At 47.4% G+C, this 27,640-nt stretch overlaps 2 protein-coding genes across 2 annotated transcripts in view; one reads left to right on the top strand and one right to left on the bottom strand.

The window, feature by feature from the left end:
* Nucleotides 1-294: 294 nt before the first annotated feature.
* Nucleotides 295-22,337, top strand: LOC144510063 (prosaposin-like). Its single transcript, XM_078239292.1, has 9 exons — nt 295-383; nt 3,891-4,016; nt 6,262-6,381; nt 9,480-9,569; nt 12,301-12,481; nt 15,002-15,135; nt 17,722-17,799; nt 19,824-19,934; nt 21,858-22,337. Exons 1-9 carry the CDS (start codon nt 378-380, stop codon nt 21,891-21,893), a joined length of 882 nt encoding a protein of 293 aa, XP_078095418.1. The 5' UTR covers nt 295-377; the 3' UTR covers nt 21,894-22,337.
* Nucleotides 22,338-25,587: 3,250 nt separating this feature from the next.
* usp39 (ubiquitin specific peptidase 39) overlaps nt 25,588-27,640 on the bottom strand; it is a 33,374-nt gene continuing 31,321 nt past the window's right edge. The window contains exon 13 of the mRNA XM_078239259.1: nt 25,588-25,762. Coding sequence (XP_078095385.1) covers nt 25,706-25,762 — 57 coding nt within the window. The 3' untranslated portion in view covers nt 25,588-25,705. The remainder of the gene's footprint in view (nt 25,763-27,640) is intronic.

Genomic DNA, 27,640 nt, shown 5'->3' with positions numbered 1-27,640 from the left:
CTGCGGGAGGAAACCGGAGCACCCGGAGGAAACCCATGCAGACACGGGGAGAACGTGGAAACTCCACACAGACAGTGACCCGAGGCTGGGGATCGAGCCCGGGTCCCTGGCGCTGCGAGGCAGCAGTGCTAACCACAGCGTCACCGTGCCATCCGTATATTTAAGAAGCTCAGTTGAGCCACATCCCCAGTGCTAGGAGAGGAAGTGGATGAAAACTGGGAGGAAGTGTGGGATAATTGACATGTAAAAGGCTGAGTCGCAAACAAAGGGATATTCACCGTGAATTACAATGGATTCTTCTTTTCCAGAATGACAACGTCTGCGATTTGTGCAAAAGGTTTATTGGGGCGATCGATGACATATTGAAGGACAAAACCATGCAGGTACTGGTCACGGGTAAGACACTTGGGCCGGGATTGGGAAACCTAGAGATCCCAAACATCGAGAAAGTTAAATATTGTTGTAACTGTAGTTAATACTCAGAGCGAGGGGAGAAACCTGAACTGATGTTGATCTGATTTGATTTATTATTGTCACATGTATTGGGATACAGTGAAAAGTATTGTTTGATTTATTATTGTCACATGTACTGGGATACAGTGAAAAGTATTGTTTGATTTATTATTGTCACATGTACTGGGATACAGTGAAAAGTATTGTTTGATTTATTATTGTCACATGTACTGGGATACAGTGAAAAGTATTGTTTGATTTATTATTGTCACATGTACTGGGATACAGTGAAAAGTATTGTTTGATTTATTATTGTCACATGTACTGGGATACAGTGAAAAGTATTGTTTCTTGCGCGCTATTCAGACAAAACGTACTATTCATAGAGTACATAGGGGAGAAGGAAAGGAGAGGATGCAGATTGTAGTGTTACAGTCACAGCTAGGGTGTAGAGAAAGATCATCTTCGTGCGAGGTAGGTCCATTCAAAAGTCTGACAGCAGCAGGGAAGAAGCTGTTCTTGAGGCAGTTGGTACGTGACCTCAGATTTTTGTATCTTTTTCCCGACGGAAGAAGGTGCAAGAGAGAATGTCCGAGGTGCGTGGGATCCTTGATTATGCTGGCTGCTTTTCCTGAGGCAGCGGGAAGTGTAGACGGAGTCAATGGATGGGAGGCTGGTTTGTGTGATGGACTGGGCTACATTCACGACTCTTTGTAGTTTCTTGTTGTCTTGTTCAGAGCAGGAGCCCCATACCAAGCTGTGATATATTCGGAAAGGATACTTTTTATGGTGATCTGTAAAAGTTGGTGAGAGTCGTAGCGGACATGGCAAACTTCCTTAGTCTTCTGAGAAGTTAGAGCTTTGCTGCAAAGCTGATTGCAGGGACTGGCTCTTTGATCACTGAAGGATCACCCTCCCGAGAATTCGTTACGTATTAGTGTCTGGTGTTCCCATCATTGTGTCCCAGCCCTTCCTGCCTCAGCTACAGGAAGGAGGATTCATGGACTTGACTGCGAGGAGGGTATCAAGGCTTTATTTGGCACTGACATTACCCCCCCCCCCCCTTTGCCAGGCAGGACAGCAAATCATTTCCCTCCTACATCCTGAAAATTAGCCCATGGACATTGCCAGTGGAGGTGTAATGTATCTCAGGAGAGGAACGGATGGTAATCTGTTCCAGGATGCAGCTTCTGACCGGCGACCTGCCTTGGAGATGAAACCTGCACTGGCTCTCTTATAGAATCCCAAAAGTGCAGAAGAGGCCATTCGGCCAATGGCTCTGCTCCGACTCTCTGACAGAGTACCTAACCCAGGCCGTCACCCCCGTAACTCCACATACTTACCATGGTCAATCCACCTAACCTGCGCATCTTTGGACACTAAGGGGCAATTTAGCATGGCCAATCCACCTAACCTACACATCTTTGGACACTAAGGGGCAATTTAGCATGGCCAATCCACCTAACCTGCACATCTTTGGACACTAATGGGCAATTTAGCATGGCCAATCCACCTAACCTGCACATCTTTGGACACTAAGGGGCAATTTAGCATGGCCAATCCCCCTAACCTGCACATCTTTGGACACTAAGGGGCAATTTAGCATGGCCAATCCCCCTAACCTACACATCTTTGGACACTAAGGGGCAATTTAGCATGGCCAATCCCCCTAACCTACACATCTTTGGACACTAAGGGGCAATTTAGCATGGCCAATCCCCCTAACCTACACATCTTTGGACACTAAGGGGCAATTTAACATGGCCAATCCACCTAACCTGCACATCTTTGGACACTAATGGGCAATTTAGCATGGCCAATCCACCTAACCTGCACATCTTTGGACACTAAGGGGCAATTTAGCATGGCCAATCCCCCTAACCTGCACATCTTTGGACACTAAGGGGCAATTTAGCATGGCCAATCCACCTAACCTGCACATCTTTGGACACTAAGGGGCAATTTAGCATGGCTAATCCACCTAACCTGCACATCTTTGGACACTAAGGGGCAATTTAGTATGGCCAATCCACCTAACCTACACATCTTTGGACACTAAGGGGCAATTTAGCACGGCCAATCCCCCTAACCTGCACATCTTTGTACACTAAGGGGCAATTTACCATGGCCAATCCACCTAACCTGCACATCTTTGGACTGTGGGAGGAAACCCACGCAGGCACGGGGAAAACGTGCAAACTCCACACAGACGGTGACCCAAGCTGGGAATCGGACCCGGGTCCCTGGCGCTGTGTGGCAGCAGTGCTAACCACTGTGCCACCGTGCCGTCTCTCAGTGAGGATTAAGCTGATAGGCAGGGTACTCCTGGCTGGATCATTTCTGGGAACTGACCAAGGAGACGCATTAATAAACTACATGCCTCCCGCTGATAAACCTGCACAAGAACACAAGAAATAGAAGCAGGAGTAGGCCATTCGGCCCTTCAAGCCTGTCCCACCATTCAATGGTTGATCTATGCCTGCCTCAACTCCTTTTCTGTGCCATTTCCCCAAATTCCCTCTATTCCTCGATCTAGCAAATACTTATCCACCTCCACTTTGAATAGTTCTAATGATCCAGCCTCGACTACCCTTTGGGGCAGAGAATTCCAGAGATTCACGACCCTCTGTGAGAAGAGATTTCTACGCACCTCAGTTTTAAATGACCGGTCCTTTATCTTGTCGACATGTCCCCTTGTTCGAGACTCTCCCAAGAGTGAAAACATCTCACCATCCACCCTCTCAAGCCCCCTCAGGATCTCTTATATGTTTAAGGGCACTCCTCACTCTTCTAAATTCCAAGGAATACAGACCAAGACTATTTAGTCCCTCTTGATAGGATAACCCTCATCCCAGGAATTAGCCTGGTGAGTCTACTTTGGACTGCCTCCAATGCTACTATATCCAATGAAACTCGTTGGAGGGACATCTGTTTGTGTGTGGGAGCCCTTCAAAAAGTGAGAGCAAAGAAACGGAAACTTAACGCATAAAGTTTTAAAGTTTATTTGTCAGTGTCACAAGTAGGCTTACATTAACACTGCAATGAAGTTATTGTGAAAATCCCCCAGTCGCCACACTCCAGCGTCTGTTTGGGTTACACCGAGGGAGAATTTAGCACCTGACCAGCACGTCTTTCGGACTGTGGGAGGAAACCGGAGCATCCGGGGGAAACCCACGCAGACACGGGGGAGAACGTGCAGACTCCGCACAGACAGTGACGCAAGCCGGGAATCGAACCCGGGTCCCTGGCGCTGTGAGGCAGCAGCACTAATAGAATTGTTTGGCTGTCAGATGGACGCAGAATGATACATTTTCCATTGTGGACCATGTTTGGTGTATTTTAAGTTGTGTGCACAGGTTTAAAATCGCACGTTGTACATTCTCTACTGTCCTGTGCCTGTGAATCAGCCAGTGTTTTCTCTCTCTCTCTTTTTACAGAGTGCTTTGGAAGCTGTTTTGCACAAAGGCTGTCATTTGATCCCAGTCAAAGAGGTTGCAGACCAGTGTGACCACTATATTGATTCCTATCTGGCCATCGTATTTGCCTTACTTGAGAAAGGGATGGTAAGTTCCGTATGAGGGTAATTGAAAGGCTTAACGTGATTTGATTTGATTTGATTTATTATTGTCACATGTATTGGATACAGTGGAAAGTACTGATTCTTACACGCTATACAGACAAAGCATACCGTTCATAGAGAAGGAAAGGAGAGGGTGCAGAATGTAATGTTACAGTCATAGCTAGGGTGTAGAGAAAGATCAACTTAATGCAAGGTAGGTCCATTCAAAAGTCCGATGGCAGCAGGGAAGAAGCTGTTCTTGAGTCGGTTGATACGTGACCTCACACTTTTTTATCTTTCTCCCGATGGAAGAAGGTGGAAGAGAATATGTCTAGGGTATGTGGGGTCCTTAATTATGCTGGCTGCTTTCCCGAGGCAGTGGGATGTGTAGACAGAGTCAATGGATGGGAGGCTGGTTTGCGTGATGGACTGGGCTATGTTCTCAACTCTTTGTAGTTTCTTGCGGTCTTGGGCAGAGCAGGAGCCCATACCAAGCTGTGATACATCCGGAAAGAATGCTTTCTATGGTGCATCTGTAGAACTTGGTGAGAGTTGTAGCGGACATGCCAAATTTACTTAGTCTTCTGAGAAAGTAGAGGCGTTGGTGGGCTTTCTTAACTATAGTGTCAGCAAGGGGGGACCAAGACAGGTTGTTGGTGATCTGAACATCTAAAAACTTGAAGCTCTCGATCATTTCTACTTTGTCCCCAAAGATGTAGACAGGGGTATGTTATCCACTACGCTTCCTGAAGTCGATGGCAATCTCCTTCGTTTTGTTGACATTGAGGGAGAGATTATTGTTGCTGCACCAGTTCACCAGATTCTCTATCTCATTCCTGTACTCTGTCTCGTCATTGTTTGAGATCCGACCCACTACAGTGGTGTCGTCAGCAAGCTTGAAAATCGAGTTGGAGGGGAATTTGGCTGTACAGTCAGAGGTGTATAAGGAGTATAGTAGGGGGCTGAGAACACAGTCTTGTGAGGCACCGGTGTTGAGGATGATCATGGAGGAGGTGTCGTTGCCTGTCCTTACTGACTGCGGTCTGTGGGTTAGGAAGTTCAGGATCCAGTCGCAGAGGGAGAAGAAACAATTTTGTCTCCACGCGACTTAGAGTAAGAGGAGAATGCTCATGATTTCGACTGGGTAACACCTAGTCTTGTTACTGTCCCAAGATATGTAGTTAGGTGGAATAGCTGGGTAAATACATGGGGCAATGGGAATAAGGCCTGGTGGGATGCTCTGTTGGAGAGTCGGTGCAGACTTGGTGGGTCGAATGGCCTCCAACAGAAGAAGCCGGTCCTGTATTAATCAAAACAGAACTCAAGAACAAACTGAACTGAACTAACAACAGAGAGATGAAACTACAATATATGTGATTCGTTATTGAAATTGTTTGGCACATGCTGTCTCTAATTTGGAGAAACTGGCCTCACAGCTGTTCATAGAATCATAGAATCCCTACAGTGCAGAAGGAGGCCATTCAGCCCATCGCATCTGAACCGACCACAATCCCACCCAGGCCCTACCCCCATAACCCCACACATTTACCCTGCTAATCCCCCCGACACTAGGGTCAATTTACCATGGCCAATCAACCTGACCCGCACATCTTTAAAGTTCAAATGTATTTATTAGTCACAAGTAAGGCTTACGTTAACACTGCAATGAAGTTATTGTGAAATTCCCCCGGTCGCCACACTCTGGCGCCTGTTTGGGCCAATGCACCCAACCAGCATGTCTTTGGACTGCGGGAGGAAACCGGAGCACCCGGAGGAAACCCACGCAGACACGGGGAGAACGTGCAAACTCTGCACAGACAGTGAGCCGAGCCGGGAATCGAACCCAGGCCCCTGGCGCTGTGAGGCAGCAGTGCTAACCACCGTGCCACCGTGCCACCCTATTGTTTATGAAAAGTTTTGTTTGGTTTATAAAAAGCCTGTTTTGCTGGAATTGTACTTGTCAAAAATGCAGTCAATTTTCCAGCTAACCCAGCATGCCTTCCGAGTTTCAAAATGTAGTCAAGTTAAAGCTGAGTTAGTTAATTTTTTAAGCTTCTTATGCTCTTATTTGAAAGATCCAGGCTATTATGGAGAAATTCCCTCGCAAAACATGACCTCCACCTGACTATATTCATGAAGGAAGTGGTGTCTGAAAGGACAGGTCCAGTTCTAAGGGGAGTGGGAGGGGGTGGGGTAACTATTTAGCCCAAAGCCTCTCTCTCACGGGCCTCTCTCTTCAATTCCTACAGAAACCAGATGTGGTGTGTGCCGCTCTTGGTCTGTGCAAGCATCAGCGGGTGCCTCTCTCCAATGCCATCCCTGTGGTCCATGAGATTCCACTCTACAACGCGAGCTTGGAACAGGAACTGGTAAGATTTTGATCATCTAGAAATCCCAGCGTTGGTGGGCGTTAAGTGTGTGTGTGTGTGGGGGTGGGTGGGGGAGGGGGGGGTGGATGCTGGGGAGAGTGGGGGGAGAGTTGATTTCCGTTCTGTTATTGACTAAGAAGGAGGTCATTCGGCCGATCGGGTCTGCACCGACCACAATCCCACCCAGGCCCTAACCCCATGCATTTACCCTACCTAGTCCCCCTGACACTAAGGGGCAATTTAGCATGGCCAATCCACCTAACCTACACATCTTTGGATACTAAGGGGCAATTTAGCATGGCCAATCCACCTAACCCGCACATCTTTGGATACTAAGGGGCAATTTAGCATGGCCAACCCACCTAACCTGCACATCTTTGGATACTAAGGGGCAATTTAGCATGGCCAATCCATCTAACCTACACATCTTTGGACACTAAAGGGCAATTTAGCATGGCCAATCCCCCTAACCTGCACATCTTTGGACACTATGGGGCAATTTAGCATGGCCAATCCCCCTAACCTGCACATCTTTGGACACTAAGGGACAATTTAGCACAGCCAACCCACCTAACCTGCACATCTTTGCACACTAAGGGGCAATTTAACACGGCCAATCCACCTAACCTGCACATCGTTGGACACTAAGGGGCAATTTAGCATGGCCAATCCCCCTAACCTGCACATCTTTGGACACTAAGGGGCAATTTAGCATGGCCAATCCCCCTAACCTGCACATCTTTGGACACTAAGGGACAATTTAGCACGGCCAACCCACCTAACCTGCACATCGTTGGACACTAAGGGGCAATTTAGCATGGCCAATCCCCTAACCTGCACATCTTTGGACTGTGGGAGGAAACCGAAGCACCCGGAGGAAACCCATGCAGACACGGGGAGAATGTGTAAACTCCACACAGACAGTGACCCAACCCAATAAAGTGACTTATTTTCCAAAATAAAATGTGTATGATGGAACTCGAGTGTATCTCTGAAAATAACAACCATTACCTTCGTTAAGTACAGCAGATACATGATCAGTTTGGCATGAATCAATTCTCAGTGTGTTTAGAACAATGCACCCAAAGCCATCTCCAAGTTGCAGAGGACTTTTCCTTTACCTATTCATTCATCGGACATGGGCATCACTGGCTGGGCCCAGCATTTATTGCCCATCCCTAGTTGCCCTTGAACTGAGTGGCTTGCGAGGCCATTTCAGAGGGCAGTTGAGAGTCAACCACATTGCTGTGGCTCTGGAGTCACATGTAGGCCAGACCGGGTAAGGACGGCAGATTTCCTTCCCTAAAGGGAACCAGATGGGTTTTTCCAACAATGGTTTCATGGTCATCAGTGGATTCTTAATTTCCGATTTTTATCCATTTTAAATTTCACCATCTGCCGTGGTGGGATTCGAACCCGGGTCCCCAGAACATTACCCTGTGTGTCTGGATTACTAGTCCAGTGATAATACCACTAGGTCACTGACTTCCCACTTTTCACATTTTCAAATGAACCTTTCACTTTTTTTTCATTCATTCTCGGGACATGGGCGTCGCTGGCTGGGCCCAGCCTTTATTGCCCATCTCTAATTGCCCCTTGAGAAGGTGGTGGTGAGCCGCCATCTTGAATCGCTGCAGTCCACGTGCTGTGGGTTGACCCACAATGCCGTTAGGGAGGGAATTCCAGGGATTTTTGACCCAGCGACTGCGAAGGAACGGCCGATATATTTCCAAGTCAGGATGGTGAGTGGCTCGGAGGGGAACTTGCAGGTGGTGGTGTTCCCCATGTGTCTGCTGCACCTTGTCCTTCTAGATGGAAGCGATCGTGGGTTTGGACATCTGAAATGTCCAGGTATAATCCCAGCCCCAGAGTTTGAATCCAGTCCAGACTGCGAGGATAAACATCAGGAGGGTGTAAAGGGGGGGGGAGGTGGAATGAGATTTGGCAGGGCCAGTCTCATCCCACATGGGCCTGTGCGTGCAATGAAACATGCCTCTAATTTGGCATCAAATTAGCCACCGACCTCAGAGGTTACAGGATAAGAGTGGCACAAGAAATCTAGAAAAATGCTACACTTGTGTAGATGAAGGAATGTTGTCTGAGGTTAGGGTTGGGACGCACTGATGGAACAGAATACATGGAGCTTTGCTATAGAGGGAGTGCAGCGAAGGTTTACCAGGCTGATTCCTGGGATGGCAGGTCTGTCATATGAGGAGAGACTAAGTCGGTTAGGATTATATTCACTGGAGTTTAGAAGAGTGAGAGGGGATCTCATAGAAACTTATAAAATTCTAACAGGGTTAGACAGGGTAGATTCAGAAAGAATGTTCCCGATGGTGGGGGGAGCCCAGAACTAGGGGTCATAGTTTGAGGATAAGGGGGTAAACCTTTTAGAACTAAGGTGGGGAGAAATTTCTTCACCCAGAGGGTGGTGAATGTGTGGAATTCACTCCCACAGAAAGTAGTTGAGGCCAAAAAGTTGTGTGATTTCAAGAAGAAATTAGATTTCGCTCTTGGGGCTAAAGGGATCGAGGGATATGGGGGGAAGCGGGTGTGGTGAACCATTGTTGGTTCCCACCAGGTAGTGCTGAGCCATGGTCTGGCCAGTACTATGAGTCTGTAGATATGTTACTGTTGGGGTTAGGGTTGGGCTGTTCTACCTGTTAATATAGTCCTATGGTACACCCCAGTTGGCTCCGCCTCCTGGGAGAGGTATAAAGGTCACTGCTCTGCCTGGTGACCCTTTAGTCTGGGATTGTATATTGTATATAGTAGCTCTGTTATTGTTGGCAATAAAAGCCTTTATTTCCCGAGTACATCCTGCCTCCCGTTTGATATATCACGCTTCAGCGGGGGATCGGGATATTGAATTTGATGGTCAGCCGTGGTCATAATGAATGGTGGAGCAGGCTCGAAGGGCCGAATGGCCTCCTCCTGCTTCTAGTTTCTATGTTTCTATGTTTACTCTGCATCGTAGCCTGGGAGTTGGGTGTGATGGTTAGAGATAGTGGAACGTATTCCATTCCCAGCGCAAACTCGCTTCTCCATTCAGTACTGTAGTTTCAAATGTACACTGATGTTTTGTTTCCGTTGTACAGGGTCCACTTTCCAGAGACGGGTTCGTGTGCAACCTCTGCCAATTTATCATGAAGAAATTGAAGATATCAATGTCCAAAAAGCAACCTGAGGTGGGTCACTGTGTCTGAACCAAATAAAGATCTGCAATTCTGGGAATCCAAAAGTCCTGTGCCCAAAAAGTAATGCAAAGTATTCCTATCTGTGGATCTGCTGTACAAGTCCACTAATTTTCTCCCCTTTTCCATGACGCCGGCCCAGACTTTCATGTCTTCGCAAAAATCCCAGAGTTGGCCAAAGTTTATAAGTCCCGACCCTAATCTGACATTTCCCACCTTTCCAATGGAATCACGCCACGATTCACTCATACGCAACTCCACCAAGACATTTAAATTGTTTGGGTGCTGGATCCGAACCCCAAGGAATATCATGAAGGCAGATTAGATCCTAACAATTTTGACATATGTGTCAGGAAAGGGTGCCTCACCCTCAGGAGTAATTTCACTGACAAATTAGGAATCTTTTTTATATCAAAGCGAGCTTTACCCATAACACAGTTTAAGTACAATGCTAACAAAATGAAACAGCTTAACTCTTAATCATTGAACAATCTTTAAACCCCCCAAAAAAAGACTCAATTTCTAACTTATCATTAGTTCAGTTCCAATTAAGCAATATTTCTCCGATAGCCTTAAATCTCACTTTAAAAATCACGGAATCATAGAATCTCTACAGTGCAGAAAGAGGCCTTTCGGCTCATAAAGTCTACACCCACAACAACCGCACAATAATGGCACATATTTATCCTGATTATCCCCCTGACACTAAGGGACAATTTAGCATGGCCAATCAACCTACCCTGCACATCTTTGGACTGTGGGAAGAAACCAGAGCACCTGAAGGAAACTCACGCAGACATGGGGAGAACGTGTAAACTCCACACAGTCACCCAAGGCTGGAGCTGACCCCGGGTCCCTGGCGCTGTGAAGCATCAGTGCTAACCACTGTGCCACCATGCCGCACTTAGTTAAATAGTTAGCAAACACAGATATACTTGCTCTAACTTGGGTAACAACTTTGGACCTTTCAGGGAGTGAGAAAGTCTTTTCTTCTTAACAGCTCCAGTCACTAACTCCCTTTAAAATGAAAATGAAACTGTTTTTGTTCCTGCTACAAGTCTAGCTCCTCTCATTAGCCTCATATCACATGACCCTGTCAACCATTCCAATCTGAAAATTCAGGAGAACTTAAGTAAACAAAAATGCACAAAGCCTTCTACAAAGTAACACATTCCACGCTAAAGTGAGTTATTATCCTGCTTTGCAGCATCTGCTGCATTCCCGCCAGACAAACTGACTGCTGGTAGGAAAGGGCTGAATTTTAAAGCAGTCCCCCTCAAACATAAAATACGTCAACAGTGAAGTATCATCACAAGATGTTGATCAAGATTGTGCAGATTAGAGCAGGAGGTAAGAGGAGGTCAGAACTTGGTGGATTTGTTTGGATAGCCAGGGACCCCATGGGGAGAGGTAAGGTACACTTAAGAATTGTTAAAAGTGAACAAGATTATGCGCTTTTATCCATCTGCTAAAAACCTACATGCGACTCTTAACTGCTCTCCGAAATGGACTCGTAAGCCTCAAGATTGTCTCAGGGGCAATTAGAAATAAGTCAGCTATTCTAGCCTTTCAATAATGCCCACCATACTACCTCGGTCTCTGAGATAGAAGTCATAGAAGTCATAGAAAGTCATAGAAACCCTACAGTGCAGAAGGAGGCCATTCGGCCCATCGAGTCTGCACCGACGACAATCCCACCCAGGCCCTACCCCCACAATTCATCCCACACACACTCGGTCTGATACTCAAAATATTTCTTGGTTTACGTGCATCGGCTAATCCAGCCGGGAAGCCATTACTCTCGATATCGGAAAATATAATGTACAGATTTCAACGTGTCGGTGGATTTCCCCTCTCCGGTGTAATCTATTGTTCTGGACCGGATCAGAAACTCCAAGGTATGTTATGAAGTTAGCCTAGATCCTAACTTTTGCATTTTATTTTGGCATTGGTGAGCTATGTAAGCTACTTGTGATACTAATAAATAAATACTCCAGGTATGATTTTATTGACCCACTAGGGAGCTTTTACTATAACAAACTTTATTGAAGAACACAGTTAGAATATAACAACAATAATTAGCATAACTTTTACCAATTTAAATACTTAAACATGACAAGGTATCATTCTTAACTGCAAGCTATCTCTATAGTTCCAATTTAAGCAATATCCCCATATCCACAAATCCGACTTCAGAACCAGTTGACACCAAATGCTCATGTGGATGCTAGATCTCCAGCCTTTTAACCCCTATGGACAGATACAGAAAGAAACCTGCCTTCTGACTCCCATACAGCAGTCTCCAGAGAAAGATCCACCTTCAAATCTCCAAATCCAGAGAAGGAAAGAGACAGAGCAATTTCTTCTTTCTTCAGCTCCCAAGCAGTATCTGAACAGTAGCTGTGAACCTAGCCCCACCCAGTCACATGACTTTCCCAAACTCGAATCAAGCCCCATTCTGTAAAACCCCCAGGGGAAAACACGAACATAACAACCTTGCATTAGTTCAGATTAAAACAAACATTCCAGCAATTCAGATCAATTATGCTGCTGCAGTAACAATAGGGGCTGCTGAGTACAGACAAAGAGTCACCGATAATAAAAAACAAACTGCTAAAGCACGTCCTGCACAAGAAACACAACCCAAATACATTACTTAAAGGCACAGTATCATCGCACTATATTGATGATTTGAATGTTTGAACTTGTTGACGTTCACTTACAGAACTTCGCCGTCCAGCCACCCAGTAAGATCTGCTCTGGACTCCCAAATGCATACTTTGCACAATGTCACAACCTCATGGAACAGAAAGGAGACATTGCCTTGGACCTACTATTCAAAGGATTCACAACCAATGCTGTGTGTTACATACTCCACGTGTGCTCCACTAGAAAGAGGGACTCAGGTATGTATCCAAACCACCAGAGATCCGTAACCCAAAACATTCATTTCAAACCCGCTACATCTGGGCTGAAGATTGTGGTTAAATTGATAAAACCAAGAATAAGATGCTCCCAAACCAGGAACATTCCCTGCTTTGGGGCGACATGGTGGCACAGTGAGTTAGCACTGCTGCCTCACAGCACCAGGGATCCGGGTTCAATTCTCGGCTTGGGTCACTGTCTGTGTGGAATCTGCACGTTCTCCCCGTGTCTTTTCCCTCAGGATGCTCTGGTTTCCTCCCACAGTCCGAAAGACGTGCTGGTTAGATGCTAAATTCTCCCTCCGAACGGGCACCGGAGCGTGGCGATGAGGGGATTTTCACAGTAACTTCATTGCAATGTTAATGTAAGCTACTTGTGATACTAATAAATAAACTTTAAAACTTGAACTTTTAACTTCAGATAAGAGTCACTGTCTGTGCGGAATCTGCACGTTCTCCCCGTGTCTGCGTGGGTTTCCTCCGGGTGCTCCGGTTTCCTCCCACAGTCCGAAAGGCGTGCTGGTTTGGTGGATTGGTCATGCTAAATTGCTCCTTTGTGTCAAGGTACAGCAGGGTAAATGTGGGGGGGTTACGGGAATAGGGCCTGGCTGGGATTATGGGCGGTACAGACTCGATGGGCTGAATGGCCTCCTTCTGCACTGTAGGGATTCTATGATTCTGTGAAATCATCCCTGTTGAACGGTGGCACAGTGGTTAGCTCTGATGTCTCACAGCACCAGAGACCCGGGTTCATGAAGTAGTCCATTCGGCCCTTCAAGCCTGCTCCGCCATTCATTGTGATCATGGCTGATCATCGAATTCAATATCCTGATCCCCCCTCCCCCCCCCCCAATATCCCTCGATCCCTTTAGCCCCAAGAGCTTTATCTTCTTAAAATCACACAACGTTCTGGCCTCAGCTACTTTCTGTGGTGGTGAATTTCTGGAAGGAAATCCTCCTCAGATAAGGACACCAATACTGCACACAATACTCCAGGTGTGGCCTCACCAACACCCTGTACAATTGCAGCAAAGTATCCCTGTTCCTCTACTCAAATCCTCTCGCTATGAAGGCCAACATACCATTTGCCTTCTTTACTGCCTGCTGTACCTGCGCGCTTACTTTCAGCGACTGATGCATGAGGACTCCAAGATCTCACTGAGTCTCCATCTCTCTCAATTTACACCCATTCAAGTATAATCTCCCTTCCTATTATTGCTACCAAAGTGAGGTAAAACATCCCTATTCCCATGCTCAAGTCCTCTCACCATGAAGGCCAACATACCACATGCCTTCATAGTCTGCTTTTTCCTCTACAGTACACAGTGTGGTGGAAAATATGAGAACTTTGCTCAAAGAATGGACTTGAGCACAGAAGCTTTCCAATTAGTTTTGGGCGGGGTTCAGGATTGGCCACTGCCCCCAGCAGAGATTCATAGAATCATAGAATCCCTACAGTGCAGAAGGAGGACATTCGGCCCATCGCGTCTGCGCCGACCGCAATCCCATCCAGGCCCTATCCCCGCAACCCCACATATTTACCCGAGCTAGTCCCCCTGACACTAAGGGTCAATTTAGCATGGCCAATCCACATATCCCGCACATCTTTGGACACTAAGGGGCAATTTAGCCTGGCCAATCCACCTAACCCACACATCTTTGGACACTAAGGGGCAATTTAGCATGGCCAATCCACCTAACCCGCACATCTTTGGACACTAAGGGGCAATTTAGCATGGCCAATCCACCTAACCCACACATCTTTCGACACTAAGGGGCAATTTAGCATGGCCAATCCACCTAACCTACACGTCTTTCGACTATAAGGGGCAATTTATTATGGCTAATCCATCTAATCTGCACATCTTGGGACACTAAGGGACAATTTAGCATGGCCAATCCACCTAACCCGCACATCTTTGGACACTAAGGGGCAATTTAGCATGGCCAATCCACCTAACCCGCACATCTTTGGACACTAAGGGGCAATTTAGCATGGCCAATCCACCTAACCCACACATCTTTCGACACTAAGGAGCAATTTAGCATGGCCAATCCACCTAACCTACACGTCTTTCGACTATAAGGGGCATTTTATTATGGCTAATCCATCTAATCTGCACATCTTTGGATTGTGGGAGGAAACCGGAGCACCCGGAGGAAACCCACGCAGACCCGGGGAGAACGTGCAGACTCCGCACAGACAGCGACCCGAGCCGGGAATGGAACCCGGGACCCTGGCGCTGTGAGGCAGCAGTGCTAACCACAGTGCCGCCCTGTTGTTGATGACAACAATTTCTCTCATCAACTTGCTTTGAGGCTGTGTGTATTTCCCTCGGACGGAGCGAATCAGAAGCTCCATTGATGTCGATTACTTTCTCATTGGTGTTTCTCCTCTTGTTCCAGCTGATAAATTAAAAGCACCCATTTATTGTTTGGCCAGGAAGAAATTGTGTTCGACTCTTGACACTGTTTAATCTGAATTTCTCCCACAATCCACAGTGCTGCCGATTATGGAATGTGATATGTGTGAGAACCTAATGCAACAGCTCCAGTCAGCTCGCACAGAGGGCACAGGAGTGGACATCCTTCTGTCAGGGGCCTGCAACCCGTATTCTGATATCTCCAAACTGGTGGTGAGTCCTTGTGGAAGGGAGAGTTGGAAAGGATCACGTAGACCGCGCCAGCAATGGGATCAGATGTTGCGTTAATGGATGTCACTAATAGGAGTGGATGGGTTAAATTAATAAAGAGTGTCTGGTTTAAATATCAGACAATCAAAGCATCAACAACAGTGGTCTCGTGATATTATCACTAGACTGTTAATCCAGAAATTCAGTGAATGCTCTGGGGACCCGGGTTCGAATCCCGCCACGGCAGATGATGGAATTTGAATTCAATAAAAATATCTGGAATTAAGAATCTACTGATGACCATGAAACCATTGTCGATTGTCGGAAAAATCCATCTGGTTCCCTTCAGGGAAGGAAATCTGCCGTCCTTACCCGGTCTGGCCTACATGTGACTCCAAAGCCACAGCAATGTGGTTGACTCTCAATTGCCCTCGGGCAACTAGGGATGGGCAATGAATGCTGACCACCAACAGGGGCAGCACAGTGGCCTCACAGCACCAGGGACCCGGGTTTGATTCCCGGCTCGGGTCACTGTCTGTGCGGAGTCTGCACATTCTCCCCGTGTCTGCGTGGGTTTCCTCCGGGTGCTCCGGTTCCCTCCCACAGTCCGAAAGACGTGCTGGTTAGGTGCTAAATTCTCCCTCGGTGTGACCCAAACAGGTGCCGGAGTGTGGCGACTAGGGGGATTTTCACAGTAACTTCATTGCGGTGTTAATGTGAGCCTACTTGTGACATTAATAAATAAACTTAAAAAGAGGAAGAGACTGAGAAACAGTCTTGCAAACGCTCACAGCCAATCACGCAGATCCTAGAAATGGCTGCAGTCCAGTAACAGAAGGTGGCAAAAGGTCCCTTTGTTATTGAAGCCTAATTGAGAGTGAAGGGAAAAGGGGAAGTGAAACCATTTTAAAGTTAATTTTACTAAAAACAGTTGAACATTCAGGAACTTAACTTCACTCATGTATCTCTGTGGTTTAGAATCTTAGGCATGATTGCTTAACGTGGAACATGACCAAACCAGAAATACCCCTGAGAAGGTGGTGGGTGAACTGTCAGCTTGGCCACTGCAGTCCGTGTAGTGTAGGTACACCCACTGTGCTGTTAGGGAGGGAGCTCCGGAACTGTGACCCAGCGAAAGTGACTTGATCTATTATTGTCACATGTACTGGGATACAGTGAAAAGTATTGTTTGATTTATTATTGTCACATGTACTGGGATACAGTGAAAAGTATTGTTTGATTTATTATTGTCACATGTACTGGGATACAGTGAAAAGTATTGTTTGATTTATTATTGTCACATGTACTGGGATACAGTGAAAAGTATTGTTTCTGGCGCGCTATACAGACAAAGCATACCGTTCACAGAGTATCATAGGAGAGAAGGAAAGGAGATGGGTGCAGAATGTAGAGTTACGGTCATAGCTAAGGTGTAGAGAAACAGCAGCTTAATATAAGGTAGGTCCATTCAAAAGTCTGATGGCGGCAGGGAAGAAAAAAAGTAGTTTACTTATTAGTCACGAGTAAGGCTTACATTAACGCTGCAATGAAGTTACTGTGAAATTCCCCCAGTCGCCACACTCCAGCGCCTGTTCGGGTCAATGCACCCTAACCAGCATGTCTTTCAGATTGTGGGAGGAAACCGGAGCACCCGGAGGAAACCCATGCAGGCACGAGGAGAATGTGCAAACTCCACACAGACAGTGACCCAAGCCGGGAGTCTAACCCGGGGCCCTGGCGCTGTGAGGAAGCAGTGCTAACCACTGTGCCACCGGCTAAACTGTCCTTGAGTCGGTTGGTACATGATCTCAGACTTTTGTATCTTTTTCCCGATGGAAAAAGGTGGAAGAGAGAATGTCCGGGTGTGTGGGGTCTATGATTATGCTGGCTGCTCAGGGAGAGGAATGTTTATTTAATAGTGTCACAACATAGGTAGGTTCTTGATCAATAAAGGGACCAAGGGTTTGGGGGAGAAGGCAGGAGAATGGGGATGAGAATCGTATCAGCCACGATTGAATGGTGAAGCAGACTCGATGGGCCAAATGGCCTAATTCTGCTCCTATATCTTATATAGCCTTATGGTCTCAAGTAGGCTTACATTAACACTGCAATGAAGAGAATCTGTGAGAATCCCCTAATCGCCACACTCTGGCTCCTGTTTGGGTACACTGAGGGAGCAATTAGCATGGCCAATCCACCTAACCTGCACACCTTTGGAGTGTGGGAGGAAACCGGAGCACTCGAGGAAACCCACGCAGACACAGGGAGAACCTGCAAACTCCACGCAGACAGTGACCCGAGCCGGGAATCGAACCCAGGTCCCTGGTGTTGTGAGGCAGCAGTGCTAACCACTGTGCCGCCGTGGAAAGGAGAAGGTGCAGGATGTAGTGTTACAGTCATAGCTAGGGTGTAGAGAAAGATCAACATAGTGTGAGGTAGATCCATTCAAAGTCTGATGGCAGCAGGGAAGAAGCTGTTCTGGTTAACAGGCTCAAAGGGGCTAAGTTGTCTACTCATGCCTTTCAGTTCTTATGAGTTACATTTGATTGGAATTGGCTGATTCTTTTTCCTTTGATCTGGTTCTTACAGTGTGAAGACTTCATTCGCTCCAATAAACCCACACTCAACACTCTTCTTCAGGACCAGGAGGAAAGAGATCTTTGTGGGGTAAGTGTATGAAGGTTCGTTCGCATGCTCATTCTCCACCATAAGATATTAGAGCAGAATTAGGCCATTCGGCCCATCGAGTCTGCTCCACCATTCAATCACGGCTGATAAATTTCTCAATCCCATTCTCCCGCCTTTTCCCCGTAATCTTGGATCCCCTTATCAAACAAAAAACTATCTATCTCTGTCTTAAAGACACTCAATGACCCAGCCTCCTCTGTGGCAATGAATTCCACAGATTCACCAAACCCTCTGGCTGAAGAAATTCCTCCTCATCTCGGTTCTAAAGGGTCGTTACTCTGAGGCTGTGCCCCTCGGATCCGAGTCATGGAAACATCTTCCCCACGTCCACTCTATCCAGGCCTCACAGTATTCTGTAAGTTTCAATGAGATCCCCCCCCCTCATCCTTCTAAACTCCATCGAGTACAGACCCAGAGTCCTCAAACGCTCCTCATACGTCAAGCCTTTCATTCCCGGAATCATTCTCGTGAACCTCCTCTGGACCCTCTCCAAGGCCGGCACATCCTTCCTTCGATACAGGGCCCAAAACTGCTCACAATACTCCAAATGGGGTCTGACCAGAGCCTTATAAAGCCTCAGCAGTACATCCCTGCTTTTGTATTCTATTGTATCCCACATTGAGAATGGACTTTAGAGAGAGAGTTCGATCTGATTATTCATGTGATGGGCTGGTGTAGAATAAATGGGCCAAATGGCCTCCTTCTGTGCTGTATTGTTTTAGGTTTCGATATTTTCTGGTTAAAATCAAATTTCTGCTTCGTGACAAACCTGATAGAGAATGTGAGAATGACTGGTGATATCAGGTTCAGATGTTCCGTCTCAGTCAAACAACCTGTCGACATCAGCTCGCTTGAAGAATAGCCACTTGGTCAGGGTATCAGAAACAAAGAGAACCCTTCGAGCTGGAACGCAGCCAAGATTCATGAGAGGGGAAACGTTGAGAATTGTGACCCGGTTCACTGCTTCCTCCATCTTGTAAAAAGGGCAAAGTGTACCCTTTTGTGGATCTCTCAGAGAGCTGTATCAACTGTAGGATGAGGCCACAGCCAATATCGTCCTTATGTACTCATGAGGGGAGGCGATGGCCTAGTGGTATTATCACTAGGCTATTAATCCAGAAACTCAGCTCACATTCTGGGGACCCGGGTTCGAATCCCGTCACGGCAGCTGGTGGAATTTGAATTCAATAAAATAATATCTGGCATTAAGTGATGACCATGAAACCATTGTCGATTGTCGGAAAAACCCATCTGGTTCCCTTTAGGGAAGGAAATCTGCCGTCCTTACCCGGTCTGGCCTACATGTGACTCCAGAGCCACAGCAATGTGGTTGACTCGCAACCGCCCTCGGGCAACTAGGGATGGGCAATAAATGCTGGCCCAGCCAGCGACGCCCATGATCCATTAATGAATAAAAAGGAGGTTGGTTAGCTCAGTTGCTGGATGGCTTGTTCGTGAGGCTGAGTGACAGTGGCTCTGTGGCACAGTGGTTCGCACTGCTGCCTCACAGCCTCAGGGACCCGGGTTCAATTCCCGGCTTGGGTCACTGCCTGTGTGGAGTTCGCATGTCCTCCCCGTGTCTGCGTGGGTTTCCTCCAAGTGCTCCGGTTTCCTCCCACAGTCCAAAGTTGTGTGAGTTCGGTGCGCTGGCCATGCTAAATTGCCCCTTAGTGTCCCAGGATGCATAGGGGTTAGAGGGGATTAGTGGGGCGAATATGTGGGGTTACGGGATAGGGCCTGGGTGGGATTGTTGTGGGTGCAGACTCAATGGGCCGAATGGCCTCCTTCTGCACTGTAGGGATTCGATGACGCCAACAGCGCGGGTTCAATTCCTGTACCAGCTGAGGTTATCCATGAAGGCTCCACATTCTCAGCCATGCCCCTCCCCTGAGGTGTAGTGACCCTCGGCTTAAATCACCATCAGTTAACTCTCTCCCGCAAGGGGGAGAGTAGCCTCTGGGACTAAGGCGACTTTCATTTATTTCACATATATTTTGTGACAGGAACTGGATCTCTGTGCCAGGGAAGTGAAAGCACAGTTGCTTGGAAACGATGAATGTACCTGGGGCCCATCGCACTGGTGCACAGACAGAGAAACTGCCATCAAGTGTCAGGTAAGCAGAACGTCAACCCTCTGTGTAATGATGGCAATGGGTAAAGATATATAAACACAACATGGATGACATTCTAACCTGATTTAAACCCTGTGTCTCATATTAATTCGTATTTGAGTTTTCACCGCATTATTTTGATTCCACAAATTGATTGTATCCAGATCGACTCTCCCTTCATACTGTGATCCCGGCTAATTCCTGACTTTGAACGAAAATAACTTTCATATCTACTCTTCACACAGTTATCACAGGAATGTGTATCCGGCCCACGCTCGCTTGCTAAATCCTTTGACAGTATCGATAGGTTTTCTTCCATGCGATGTTAGTAAACAGAGTTTCAGCTGACTTGTGGCACAGTGGCTAGCACTGCTGCCTCACAGCGCCAAGGACCCGGGGTCAATTCCCGGCCTCGGGTCACTGTCTGTGTGGAGTCTGCACGTTCTCCCTGTGTCTGCGTGGGTTTCCTCCGGGTGCTCCGTTTCCTCCCACGCTCCAAAGATGTGGTTAGGTTGATTGGCTGTGCTAAATTGCTCCTTGGTGTCTCAAGGTGTGTCGGTTAGTGGGGTATTAGCCTGGGGTTACAGCGATAGGGCTGGGGGGGGGGGGGGGGGGTGGTGAGGGCCTGGGTAAGTGTCTACGTGGGTTTCCTCCCACAGTACAAAGATGTGTGGGTTAGGTGGAATGGCCATGCTAAATTGTCCCTTTGTGTCCAAAGATGTGTAGGTTAAGTGGATTGGTTATGCTAAATCGTCCCTTAGTGTCCAAAGGTATGCAGATTAGATGGATTGGTTATGCTAAATTGCCCCATGGTGTCCAAAGATGTGTAGGTTAGGTGGATTGGCCATCTTAAAATACCCCTTACTGTCCAAAGAAATGTAGGTTAGGTGGATTCGCCATGTTAAAATGCCCCTTACTGTCCAAAGATGTGTAGGTTAGGTGGATTGGCCATGCTAAATTGCGCCTTAGTGCCCAAAGGTATGCAGATTAGATGGATTGGTTACGTTAAATTGCCCCTTAGTGTCCAAAGAAATGTAGGTTAGGTGTATTAGCCATGCTAAATTGCCCCTTACTGTCCAACGATGTGTAGGCTAGGTGGATTGGTCATGCTAAATTGCCTCTTAGTGTCCAAAGATGCGTAGGCTGGGTTGATTGGCTATGCTAAATTGTCCATTAGTGTCAGGGGGATTAGCAGGGTAAATATGTGTGGTTATGGAGATAGGGCCTGGGTGGGATTGTTGTTGATGCAGGTTCAATGGGCTGAATGGCCTCCTTCTGCACTGTGGAGATTCTATGTTGATTCTAAGATACTCTGTCAGAGTCAGTGCAGACTCGATGGGCTGAATGGCCTCCTTCTTTACTGGCGATTCTATGATCCTGTTGGAAAAGCAGACTGGAGCTATGGTGCCGTTAGTCTGGAGCCTCAAGTTAGTTAGGGGCGATTTATATTTTGCAATCTGCAGCTTTCTCTCACCATACCATCCGTTTATCTCCACTCTGCAACCAAATCAAACCAGCAAGGGGCGCACCGGCCTCAACTCTGGCAAGGAAAGGGGGTTTGCAGTGAATAGCAGTTACACAGCTGCTCAGACCACCGGCCATTCTCCGCGATGTACTTAACTCTGCCTGGTGCGAAAGGCCACAAGAGTGAGGAATCGCGAGGGTCGAAGGAGATGAAATTGGAAATCAGGAAGCAGTGATTAGCGGCCGTCGGCTTTTTTTTTTGGAAGTCCACAAAAGTGGGGGAAGCACCCGAGAGCGAAAAGGGAAGGTGGAATGTGAAATCGGGAAGCTGCGATTCGGTGATGACAAGCTGTAGAATTCAGAGTTGGTTCCGCAGAGATTCACAAACCCTTTTGAACTCGGTTCTGTATTTTCAAATGTGGTGAGCTCTCACTTTGGTACTCTGTCCATTCTTTCTTCCAGGCTGTCAAATACTGTGAGGAGAATGGTTGGATCTAAAGCAGCACCACAAGTTATTGGAGAAAATTCTCTTGACGCAATATTGCTTCAACAAAAAAAAAAGCCATTGCCACAGTATCTTTGCTTCGACATATAACTCAGCAACAAGACAAATAGTTTTGTCCTACTGCCCTCGCGTGCTTTAAATTCCCTATGCTTACAACGTGCGATTAATTGTCATTGCCACACTGTGTAACGTGCAGCAAATCCCTTTCCCTCCATACTTATTATTCTTCTGGATGGTGTCTCGAGGTTAGAATCACTGAGCTTTTACACTGATGTGAATTTTATTTCTTTTTAAAACAGATCTATTCGGACTCGCCAACATTAAGGCCATTTAAATGGTCATTGGATAAACATATGGATGATATTGGAATAGTGTAGGTTAGAGGGGCTTTAGATTGGTACCACTGGTCGGCGCAACATCGAGGGCCGAAGGGCCTGTACTGCGCTGTTATGTTCCATTCCACGAATTAATCGTTTAAGGTTCCAATTTCAGAAATATTTCGGGAATAAAACCTTACTTTGCAGCTCACGCCGCAAAAACAGAAAATGCTGGAAAATCTCAGCAGGTCTGACAGCATCTGTGGAGAGAGAATAGTATCATAGAATCCCTACAGTGCAGGACGTGGCCATTCGGCCCATCAAATCTGCACCGATTCTCCAACAGAGCATCCCACCCAGGCCCCATCCCTCTAACCCCACATATTCTCCCCACTATTCCCCCTAACCTCTTTTATTCATTCACGGGATATGGGCGTCGCTGGCTGGGCCAGCATTTATTGCCCTTCCTGGAGGGCATTTGAGAGTCAACCACATTGCTGTGGCTCTGGATTCACATGTAGGCCAGATTGGGTAAGGACGGCAGATTTCCTTCCCTAAAGGACATTGGTGAACCAGATGGGTTTTTCTAACAATTGACAATGGTTTCATGGTCATCAGTAGATTTTTAATTCCAGGTTTTTTATTGAATTCAAAATTCTACCATCTGCTGTGACGGGATTCGAACCCGGGTCCCCAGAGCATTACACCCTGGGTCTCTGGATTACTAGTCCATTGATAACACCACTACGCCACCACGTCCCCATACACACCTTTGGAGGCTAAGGGGCAATTTAGTCTGGTCAACCCCCACTACCTGCACATCTTTGGAGTGTGGGAGGAAACCCATGCAGACACGGGGAGAACGTGCAGACTCCACACAGACAGTCACTCAAGGCCAGATAATCGAGCCAATGTTTCCAGTCATTTCGAGTTACAGTTCAAAGGGATCATTGGATGGGTTCGATTGAAGTAACAGTCTCTACGGCCAATGATTACAATATAAGGTGGAAATTTCTGAGTATACTCCAGGATTTTTGTAACCTGGGAAACTTTCCCTTTGTGTGTGTGTTGTTCCAGACACAATGCTGTCCTTAACAATCACTAAGTGAACGAAACAGTTCAATCCGTTTATTGTTGTATCTGTGGAGAGTCTGAGAGTGAAAATGTTCATTTTAAACATGTTCCCCCTCCATAACAATCAGTTTGAAAGTAATTTCTTGTAGGTGAGTGAGTGAAAGATATATCTGAGATGTGGTCAGTTACTGTTAATAGAACATAGAACATTACAGCGCAGTACAGGCCCTTCAGCCCTCGATGTTGCGCCGACCAGTGAAACCAATCTAAAGCCCCTCTAACCTACACTATTCCAATATCATCCATATGTTTATCCAATAACCATTTGAATGCTCTTAATGTTGACGAGTACTGCTGCAGGCAGGGCATTCCATGCCCTTACTACTCTCTGAGTGAAGAACCCACCTCTGACATCTGTCCTATATCGATCACCCCTCAGTTTAAAACTATGTCCCCTTGTGCTAGCCATCACCATCCGAGGAAAAAGGCTCTCACTATCCACCCTATCTAATCCTCTGATCATCTTGTATGCCTCTATTAAGTCACCTCTTAACCTTCTTCTCTCTAACGAAAACAACCTCAAGCCCCTCAGCCTTTCCTCATACGATTTTCCCACCATACCAGGCAACATCCTGGTAAATCTCCTCTGCACCCTTTCCAACGGTTCCACATCTTTCGTATAATGCGGTGACCAGAACTGTACGCAATACTCCAAGTGCGGCCGCACCAGAGTTCTGTACAGTTGCAGCATGACCTCCTGGCTCCGAAACTCAATCCCTCTACCAATAAAAGCTAACACACCGTCTACATTCTTAACAACCCTATCAACCTGGATGCCAACCTTCAGGGATCTATGCACATGGACACCCAGATCCCTCTGTTCATCCACACCACCAATATCTTTCCATTAGCCCAGTACTCTGTATTCCTGTTACTCCTTCCAAAGTGAATCACCTCACACTTTTTCGCATTAAACTCCATTTGCCACCTCTCAGCCCAGCTCTGCAGTTAAGTTCCAGTCTTTCTCTCTATAATGAGCTGTCAGTTACTTCAGCCGAGTTGCATCCGGACCTAGTCAGGGCAACAGCACAATTGGGACTAACACGAGTTTGCTGATTCAAGAGGAGAACATTCACTTTTTAACCAAAGAAAAAGAGGGATTGTGACAGAATTTTAACCGTTGATGTAGACCTGAATTAACTCATTAATCATCCTTTCCTCACCCTCTGTAGCTAATGTGTGGCGCAGTGATGGATTGTAACAGTTAAGCTTGTCGTCTGAAGTGCTTCAAAACCATGATTTGCTTGTTCAATAAACTATTACTAACAGACTGATTTGGGAATTGATGTAGTTCATTGCCATGTCTTCCAATTCTTCTACTTAACACCTCACTCAATTAGCCATTTAGCACGGGGGAGGCAGGGTGACTGAACACAGACAATCTCCCGCTGTTCAGCCAGTTGGTAACCCATCCAGGATGGGGCAGACACTGCCTCACCCGTACCTCATGGAGTTACAGGTCCTGCCGCCATATTGGAACAACACCCAGACCGCCATTTACTCAGTACGGGCCAGGAAATCCACCGCGCACAGCCCCCCCTCACCCCCCCATCCCAGTTTCCCTACAACAAACACAGTTTTATCATTTTAAAATCTCAATTTTATTGACCCTAACCAAGACAAAGCTGAAAGTAATGGGGGAGGGGAGGTTACGCCCAAAGTTTCCAAAGAATGTACCATTGAGGAAAATCAATCCCAAACTCTAAATCAAACTGAATCCCCCCCTCCACGACGTTCCAACATTCTGGAAAGGGCAAACTATTCCGAAAGGTCTCCTTTTTATCAGGCTGTTTGTTCCGTACATTACGAGATGCGTGCGGTGGAGGGAATATGTGGAAAGAGCCTGAAAAAAAAGCTGGAGGTTGACTTTCTGCTCCCGCCTCTGCAGCATCTGGTGTGACTGCCGGCAGAATGTAAAAATACCGTCCGCACTTGAACAGAAAGGAAAGCAAGATAACGGAAACATTTGTAACGTCCTGTGGGATTAATTCGGCCACTCGCTGAACGCACAGACGGAGGTGAGAAGTACAGGGAGGTGTTTAAAATCGGCCGGTGACATTCCTGGGTGAATCAGAGGTTATCTATTCCTTTCACCGAGACCCGTCCCGTGAAAATATTCGTAGCAACAGTCTCAGAGTTACCGTTACATGTCAGTAATGGCGATGACGCAGATTTGGACCTGTCACTGAGGTGGGTATGCAGGCCGCACGCAAAGTAACATCCGTGTGATCCACACTTTCCAGTCTGCGTGTTGTTAAACATCGCTGGGTTCTTGCCTGCTCCACCCAGCGTTAAGTCCTCTCCTTTACGGTGGGTAAAGTTCCGATCACTCACACTTTTTCCCCTGCCCCAGTTCATGCTCCTCTCTGACTGGGCAGACTCTCATCACTGTCCTCACGTCTCTTCCAGATCTGGTGGTGAAACAACAGAGTTTTGCCACTAAGTAACAGGCAAAGCTGACATTAGGACATAGAACAGTACAGCACAGAACAGGTCCTTCGGCCCACGATGTTGTGCCGAGCTTCATCTGAAACCAAGATCAAGCTATCCCACTCCCTATCATCCTGGTGTGCTCCATGTGCCTATCCAATAACCGCTTAAATGTTCCTAAAGTGTCTGACTCCACTATCACTGCAGGCAGTCCATTCCACACCCCAACCACTCTCTGCGTAAAGAACCTACCTCTGATATCCTTCCTATATCTCCCACCATGAACCCTATAGTTATGCCCCCTTGTAATAGCTCCATCCACCCGAGGAAATAGTCTTTGAACGTTCACTCTATCTATCCCCTTCATCATTTTATAAACCTCTATTAAGTCTCCCCTCAGCCTCCTCCACTCCAGAGAGAACAGCCCCACCTCCCTCAACCTTTCCTCATAAGACCTACCCTCCAAACCAGGCAGCATCCTGGTAAATCTCCTCTGCACTCCTTCCAGCGCTTCCACATCCTTCTTATAGTGAGGTGACCAGAACTGCACACAATATTCCAAATGCGGTCTCACCAAGGTCCTGTACAGTTGCAGCATAACCCCACGGCTCTTAAACTCCAACCCCCTGTTAATAAAAGCTAACACACTATAGGCCTTCTTCACAGCTCTATCCACTTGAGTGGCAACCTTTAGAGATCTGTGGATATGAACCCCAAGATCTCTCTGTTCCTCCACAGTCTTCAGAACCCTACCTTTGACCCTGTAATCCACATTTAAATTAGACCTACCAAAATGAATCACCTCACATTATCCAGCTCCAAGGTGAATTTAAACACACACACACACCAGCGCTGATAAACACAGCATCTACTTTCAGTCGCTTTTCAGACAAGGTTCAGAACAAGAACAGCAGAATAAAGTCAGCTCCAGGTGTTACAACCAGAGGACAGAGAGCCACTTCTAGCACAGGAGGCCCTTCAGCCCATCTGTGTCCATGCTGGTTCACTGTCGGTCAACCCAGTCAGTCCCATTGGCCCCGCTCTCTCCACAACTGTCTTTCTTTCAGGTGAAGATCTAATTTCCTCTTCTGATTATTCATCATCGTTATATTCTTCAACCATCGCACACAGCTCCAGCTCATTCCCACTTACCGCCTCAAAATAATTCCTCCTCACATCTCCCCCTGGATCTCTCACCCAAAATCTTAAATCTGTGTTCCGCAAACCACGCCCCCCCTCCCCCCCCCCCGGCCCAACAGCTAGTGGGAAAAGCCTTTCATTGTCCACCTTATCTAAACTTGACAGAATCTTGTGCACCTCCATCAAATGTCCCCTCGATCGCATTCGAGCTCTTCCCCCTCACCCTCCCACACACTCACCAGTCTCCGCGACCCAAAACCTCCTGCTCCTTTCCCAACTCTCAAACTCATCCCCCCCCTCCCTCCCGCAGGCTCTGCTCTTCTTTCCCAAATTCCCCATTCCCTCTTGCAGGTCCCACTCTCAACTTCCAGCCAGCGCGATTCCCCAGCCCCGCCGGCGCGCGATTCCCCGGCCCCACCGGCGCGCGATTCCCCGGCCCCGCCAGCACGCGATTCCCCAGCCCCGCCGGGTGCGCGATTCCCCAGCCCCGCCGGCGTGCGATTCCCCAGCCCCGCCGGCGCGCGATTCCCCAGCCCCGCCGGCGCGCGATTCCCCAGCCCCGCCGGCGCGCGATTCCCCAGCCCCGCCGGCGCGTGATTCCCCAGCCCCGCCGGCGCGCGATTCCCCAGCCCCGCCGGCGCGCGATTCCCCAGCCCCGCCGGCGCGATTCCCCAGTCCCGCCGGCGCGATTCCCCAGTCCCGCCGGCGCGATTCCCCAG

Source organism: Mustelus asterias, chromosome 22, assembly GCF_964213995.1.
Source record: "Mustelus asterias chromosome 22, sMusAst1.hap1.1, whole genome shotgun sequence".
Classification (NCBI taxonomy): Eukaryota; Metazoa; Chordata; class Chondrichthyes; order Carcharhiniformes; family Triakidae; genus Mustelus; species Mustelus asterias.
Note: the sequence above shows the minus strand (reverse complement) of the source record. Positions and strands in the feature narration are given on the sequence as shown.

What these genes read in the sequence shown, in the direction of transcription:
- LOC144510063 (XM_078239292.1), top strand. An exon ending in CCTTACTTGAGAAAGGGATG is followed by an intron (nt 4,017 to 6,261) that starts GTAAGTTCCGTA and finishes CAATTCCTACAG; the next exon opens with AAACCAGATGTGGTGTGTGC. An exon ending in CTGATATCTCCAAACTGGTG is followed by an intron (nt 15,136 to 17,721) that starts GTGAGTCCTTGT and finishes TGGTTCTTACAG; the next exon opens with TGTGAAGACTTCATTCGCTC.